Source organism: Oryza glaberrima, chromosome 4, assembly GCF_000147395.1.
Source record: "Oryza glaberrima chromosome 4, OglaRS2, whole genome shotgun sequence".
Taxonomy (NCBI): Eukaryota; Viridiplantae; Streptophyta; class Magnoliopsida; order Poales; family Poaceae; genus Oryza; species Oryza glaberrima.
In genome coordinates, this window is record NC_068329.1 from 28,502,326 (window position 1) to 28,509,577 (window position 7,252).

Consider the following 7,252-nt stretch of genomic DNA (forward strand, 5'->3'; position numbering starts at 1 on the left):
TTCATTGTCGTTTGAATGGGTAGTTAACTGGGCCACTAGCCGTATTTACTCGTGAAACAACTCCAAACACTGAAACAAGCAGGAACAGAGCCGCTGTTGGCTGCACCGGTACAAGACTATAAAGCGCCGTCTACTTCAGAATACTAACTGTGCACTTAGGCTGTGTTTAGATTCAAAGTTTGGATCCAAACTTCAGTCTTTTTCTATCATATCAACCTGTCATACACACACAACTTTTCAGTCACATCATCTTCAATTTCAACAAAAATACAAACTTTGGATCCAACTAAACACAGCCTTAACCCACATCTTGGATCTGCAACGGCAACGGTAGACTCAGTTATATACTGGGGACATCGGTTAGCTGAATAACCTGAAATGTGCATCATAATAGTTTGATCAAATCCTACGGGACATCTGATCTCTATCACCTGCTTACCACCCTAGTATACTCCTACTTCTACCTCCCATGCCGATGCGAAATGCGTGACCGCTTGAGACGCAAGTGGCCATCTGAAGGAATTCAGAAATGGAAGCAACGACATGTCCAGCTTCTTCCCCATGCATCCATGGCCCGGCCATGGCCAACAACAACGCCATTGCCGTGGGAGTAGTCACTCGGTACTGTGCTCAATGCGATGTGACGCGAGCTGGTTCGCAATAATTTCGCACGCCTGACACACAGAAGCCCATCATCTCATCACACATCATCACCACACACGCCGAGCCAACCCTGTCAAGTCACTGCCAACACGATGCTGCCAATGGCCAAGGGCTAGCCACTAGCCATAACCATCACGTGTTCTTTTTTTTTCATGTAGTACAACTCATTTAGGACTAATTAATCCTCCTCTGAGCACTATTAGCTTCACGTACTGACAGTCTTAAACCACACTTCCAAAGTTACTCTTCATGACAGTCTTAAACCACACTTCCAAAGTCACGTTACTGAGCAGCAGTTACTGTACGTAGTACTCCGTACCGTGGGGGCAGTTACTGTGCTCCGCTGAACACAATTGGCAGTAGTAGAGGAGATGGGAGAAGCACAGTGTGAGCTGCAGGCTGAAGCGTGCACGAACGACGTTTACAGCCAGCCTCAGGTCGTTGTCGAGCAGCGGTTGCAGCTCGTGTGGTATACTGCATACTTGAATCGGATGCGTCACGAGTGCAACGGGACAAGCCAAGCAAAGTCCATATCAACCTATCCGATGCCGCGGTGAACAGCAGCGACGCACCGTGGCGGGAGCAAATTTTCACCGGGACGACGACGAGGTAAAAAATGGGCTCAAAAACTGCAGCATCCAGAGCAGGCATTTGGGTCACGTTGATTGGACGGCCATTTATGCTGTGAAATGCACGGTGCTGTGCGGATAATTGTATAATATACGGTGGCCGTATATGTACGTACGAGTACATTCATTTCTCATATACTTAGGCACTGTTTAGTTTCAAAGTTTTTTTTTCTAAACTTTCAACTTTCCATCACATCAAACCTTTTATACGCAAACAACTTTTCTATCACATCATACCAATTTCAACCAAACTTCCAAAATTCAGTTTGAACTAAACACAGCCTTATACAGCTGGTAGCACACTAGTAACAGTAACACACAAAATGATACTCCCCCGTTATATTTTAAGCGCAGTCATAAGTTTTTGTGTTCAACTTTGATCATCTGTTTTATTTAACTTTTTTTTTATAATGAGTATGTCCAGATTCATAGTCCTATAATGGGTGTCATCCCATCCTATGTTGCTACATTTTGGGACGGAGAGAGTATTTTTATTATTATTAGATGATAAAATATAAATAATACTTTTATGTGTGACTTATGTTCTTTAATTTTTTGAAAAGTATTTTAAATAAAGTATACGATCAAAGATGTACACGAAAACTTATGACTACGCTTAAAATGCAACAGAGGGAGCACGTAACAATTTTAGTGCGGGAGTGCTAATGTTGACAAGAGTACTCCTTACGTTCCAAATTAAACTAATTTAGAATGAAATACTAGTATGAGATAGTATGACACACAATTTTACTACTACTCCCCTTTCTCAAAATAAGTTAAATAAGATCTGATACATCTTAATACTAAAAAAAATCCAAAGGTTTCAATATTTAAAAGGAAAACATTTAGAAATCCTTTAAACGCCCTAAACGTTGTCTGTACCATCAACGGTACAATTTTTAAATTTGAAAACAAAAATCAAACACTTGAGACCTGACAGCTGGAGAGGGGGTCCAGCAGCAGGAGAGGTTTGCGGTTTTCACTTCGAAAAGTTGCGGATTGAAAAGATGAGTCCAAACCCCCAAAACTTTTGCTTTTCCACGGACGGGACACGGGAGACGGGGAGAGTACTCGCGTTGTACTCGTACTCATACAAAGAGAAAAGCATAATTATTGCAGGTTCAGTGGGTGATGTCACTATTCTCCGCTGTAAAGTAATGGCCCCACATTCAGTAAATATCTTTACTGGAGTACAGTGAAGGTTAAGGAAAATATAAACCGTTCGGTGATATCCTATAATTATCGGTTGATATCACGATACCTGATATCAGCTGCTATCTGAGGTATCATTTCGTTCGAATTAAATACCGTAATATAGCATTTCCCGAAAGCTAATCACGATTGAAATGGACACCAGGCAAGCATGCATTGGTTATGCGCATCCTCCATTCTCCCTAGCCTCTTGCCCATACCAGCATGAGCATATCACCTCTTTCTGACAGTATGGTTTAATCCACACTGAAGATTTGCAGAGGATGAAAGCTTGGCGTACTAGTCCTACTAATGGAAGCTTGGCGTACGATTAAACTCTGATGGCGCGGTAAAAACTGTAACGTTAACACGAGCGGTTTTGTGACTTTTGTGTGAACTCGACAAGGACAAAAGATTATGCGCATCGGCTGGGGCGTCGCGAAAGCGAAAGGAGGAGGAGGAGGAGAGAGCCCGTGGAATGATGCGTCATGAGTTTCGTTCTCTGCAGTAAAAAATCGACGGGGCAGGAGAGGCATCATCGTCGTTCTCTGCACCAAAACTCATGCCATCGATCGCATCGCAGCATTTTTTCACAACCGGGGGGGCGCTTTTGATAAAGGGTGGTGATGGCTCCCTGCTCATTCACAGCTGGAGCCTACGCCTCCCTGCTCCCTCCTGGGGAACTGTTCCTAATCGAGTGATTAGCATTAACTAAATTGGCTAATCACGTGGATTGACAGCCTTAAAATAGGGTGCTGGTATTAGGCTTCGACGTCACCGCCTGATCCTTGAATGTTTTTTACTGCTTGTAGTATAGTTGCTGCAGCTGAGATTCCATTTCTGATCTGAACATCTAGCATTTCACATTTCTAATCCAAGTACCCCGTATAGTGATACTTTGTACTGCTGTGTTAGTTCTACTTAATCAAAGACTTGACTATAATCCACACGGGTAACTGGGTCAATAGATCTGCATCAGGTTTTTGAATGCTCCTTCCGTTGCAAGCCATCCTGCAGACTCCATCAACCGTGCTAGCCGTGCAATGCAAGTGCAAGCAGGCTAGCAACAGAGGGCGCAGCACTTTATGTATCGCTGATCTTCTACTTCCCCTGCACGACTCTGTTTGGGCCAAGCTGTTTTTACTGTCACCTTTTTTTCTCTTTACCGTGTCACGTACTAGTCCTACATACGGGCCCACTCGCCAGCTGTAACCAACTAGTGTACTGTTGCACGTACGGCTAGCTGGCTAGCTGTGCTGAGCAAGCAAGCAAGCAAGAGCAAGCGAGGCAGAAACAATTCTTTCCCCCGACTGGTCACAGCGGCTGTGGCCAGTAGCCGCGTAGCTCAGCGAGAGAAAGAAAGAAAGAAAGCTCGCTGTGAACAAAGCCGCAAAAGTTGGAGAAATCCACAGCAGCTGAGCTGTGCACGCAGACTGTAGTAGTAGTAGAGCGCTAGACTGACCACTGGTCCCTACCTCCTGACGCGTGGGTCCCCCGTTGCCCAACGGCTAGCTTGGCCTCCGACGTGGCGCCCTCGTGTCACGTGCCACCCTTCCACCGTAAGCCAAACGTCTCGCCTATATAAACATCGCACCCAGCTTGAGCTTGAGCCCATCAGTCGAGTCGATCGAACAGCACAGCAAGTGAGCAGTGACAATGGCGTCTCTGGCCGTCGTCGTGGTGTTGGTGATGGTGGTGTGCGCCGCCACCGCTGGTGTGGCGGCGGCGGGCAAGTTCGACGACGTGGTGGAGCCGAGCTGGGCCAACGACCACGTCGTGTACGAGGGCGACCTCCTCAAGCTCCGCCTCGACAGCTCGTCCGGTACGTGTTCAACTGTTCATCGTCTTCGCCGTTGAAGTTTTTGTGGTGAATGGGTGAAGATGTTCTCGATCTGCATTTGGGGACAGATGACCAGAATGTTTTGTGTTGTGGATGCAGGCGGCGGGTTCGCGTCGAAGAGCAAGTTCCTGTACGGCAAGGCGACCGCCGACCTGAAGCTCGTGGCGGGGGATTCCGCCGGAGTTGTCACTGCTTTCTATGTGAGTGAGTGCACCAGGCTGTGCTCTGTGCTTCGCTTCGCTTTCCTCCATCTGCATCGAACCTGCCATTCTTGATTCTTCATCCTGCATTAGCTTAAACAAGATTAACTGGGGTAAATGACACCATTAGTAGTATGTACTACTGTAGTAAATACAGAACAAACGTTTTTCTAGGCAGTAGTGTTGGGGACATGCCTGACCATGTCTGTCGGGGGAAGCTGCCAAGAATCAATTTACAAAGAACAGCGGCACGTGAACTCGTGCAGCAATAGGACAACTTTATTTAAAGATGGCCGCTTTTCACTAATCACCCCCGATTAATCCATTACTTAATTAACTGAAGTTAAAACTAAATTTAGCTGAATTTGGCTCGCAGCTGTCGTCCGGCGGGGACAAGCACAACGAGTTCGACTTCGAGTTCCTGGGCAACGTCACCGGCGAGCCGTACCTGGTTCAGACCAACCTGTACATCGACGGCGTCGGCAACCGGGAGCAGCGCATCGACCTGTGGTTCGACCCCACCGCCGACTTCCACACCTACGCCGTGCTCTGGAACCCCAGCCAGGTCGTCTTCCTCGTCGACGACACCCCCATCCGCGTCTACGAGAACAAGAACGCCACCGCCGTTGTCAAGGGCCACCACCGCCACGCCGCCGCCGCCAATGCCACCAGCAACGCCACGTCGGCGTCCGCGCCGCCGTTCCCGTCGCCGCAGCCGATGTCGGTCTACAGCTCCATCTGGAACGCGGACGACTGGGCGACGCAGGGCGGGCGCGTGAAGACGGACTGGTCGCACGCGCCGTTCGTGGCCACGTTCCGCGACGTCCGCGTCGAGGGGTGCGCGTGGGCGGCGAACGCCACCGACTCGGACGCCGGCGAGGTGGCGCGGTGCACGGGGAGCTCGTGGGGCAAGGAGGGGAGGTACTGGTGGAAGGAGAAGGACATGGAGGAGCTCACCGTGCACCAGAGCCACCAGCTCGTCTGGGCGCGCGCGCACCACCTCGTCTACGACTACTGCGTCGACACCGACCGCTTCCCCGTCCAGCCGCCGGAGTGCGCCGGCCGGTGACCGTCGATATCGCCGCCGGTTAGGTTGATGGATGGATGGAACTGCTGGTTTCTTTCTCGGTTAGCAAATCAAATGGCAGGTAGTTTATCTCAGATGAACTTAGGTGGTGGTAGTTCATCGTAATTCTGTGTCTCTGTGGGGGTGTATCTGTAAAAAAATTGTGTCTGGGAAGAATTCCACTTCCACTGCTCTTCTTTTTGTGCTGCATTTCTTCAGTCTTCCGATCAGGACGATGCTCACTTTTAACTTCTTCAAATCGAAATGCAAATGCCCAATGCCATAATTCATTCATTTGGTCCTCCTCACGGTGAAAAATCAATGAATGCCATCTGAAAGATCACTGATGTTATTGATGGCTTTTATTCGGAGATCAGCCGAGTAATAAGTAGAGGTGTACCGAGTGGTACAATAAACCTGTGGTCCATTTGATCGACTCGTACAGATCTCACTGTTTGGGGTGCAGGACGAGAGAGTCCGAAGAGATAAGGCATCGATCAGTACTAGTACTAGGACTGACCAGGCTTTTGCATTGCCCCTCATCACGAGTCAGTAGAATCAGAATACTGAAACAGCTGAGATGGTCACGAGATGATGCTCTTGCCTTTGCCTTGATCCCTCTTTTGCATGCTCACTTTGGTCTGAAGGGACCAGCCCAGTTTTCGCTTTAGCCAAACTCTCTCGGCTTGTCTTTCTTTTGCCAGCTACACAGCTGGACAGGTCGCAGTAGTACTATACGTATGCCGGTAGAGTGGTAGACCGTAGCGGGAATGCAGAGCGAGTGATTGATTGGCACGTTCTGTACCAATGTAGGACTAGTGTATACCACCGAAAATACAGATGCAGATGTGCCGCAACGGCGCAACTTGGAGACGTAATAATACCATGCTTTTGCTTTTGAATGCAGCAAGTGCGAGAGAGCTCCAAGGCCCAAGCTAGGTGTACACCTGTGAACGAGGCAGCACTGTATCTACGGATGAAAACGGCCAGAAAACGTTTCAATCCATCACTATATTTTCTCGAAGACGGAATTCAAAACATAAATGCTGGAAAGAAAACGGTATCGAAAATATCAAAAAACAACAACTGATACTACAGATGAGATCATGTCATTATCAACGGAAAACCGGTAAGAAATATCAGAAACATTGACTGTAAAAATCACAATTCAATTTGCATAGCTATATGTTCTGATGAAATAAAATCAAAGTCACACTATGTAAATTACAATTTGTCTTTCTTTCAACAATAGATTAGGGGTTTAGTTGATGAATTGACGATACTATAGACTATGGGTTGAATAAAGAATTAGATCATATATATGATGGCGCATTTAGGAATAGTAAAATATAACAGCAAAATTGTTTCTGTTTTCATTTTTGTCGGTAACCCTTTCCATATAACTCGGCCAGTAAAATAAAGGGAATTGCTAACTAGCTACCTGCTGATTTATTTTGGTCGGTTCCATGGTGTAGCCGAAGGCCTGGGTTCATTTTAGGAAGGAAAGCCCAGCAGCCCAGTACATGACAACCATGTGCACAGACCGAGTTTGAGACAATACAAAACAAAACATGGGAGGGCGTCATTTGCAAAACATAGTACCACCTCGGAAGTCTTCAAGAAATGAATCCAGCTTAAAAGGCAAAACCTTTGACCGCTAAGC

General features: G+C 47.3%; 1 protein-coding gene across 2 annotated transcripts; it reads left to right on the plus strand.

Moving 5' to 3' along the window:
- Positions 1 to 4,077: 4,077 nt before the first annotated feature.
- LOC127772015 (xyloglucan endotransglucosylase protein 6-like) lies at positions 4,078 to 5,790 on the plus strand. Of its 2 annotated transcripts, none has more exons than XM_052297985.1 (3): positions 4,078 to 4,305; positions 4,423 to 4,527; positions 4,900 to 5,790. In XM_052297985.1, the coding sequence occupies exons 1-3, from the start codon at positions 4,140 to 4,142 to the stop codon at positions 5,613 to 5,615; spliced, it is 987 nt and encodes a 328-aa protein (XP_052153945.1). In that variant the 5' UTR covers positions 4,078 to 4,139; the 3' UTR covers positions 5,616 to 5,790. The 2 variants fall into 2 exon arrangements, with proteins under 2 accessions (XP_052153945.1, XP_052153946.1); XM_052297986.1 differs by having other exon boundaries at positions 4,079 to 4,305; positions 4,423 to 4,523.
- Positions 5,791 to 7,252: the final 1,462 nt, after the last annotated feature.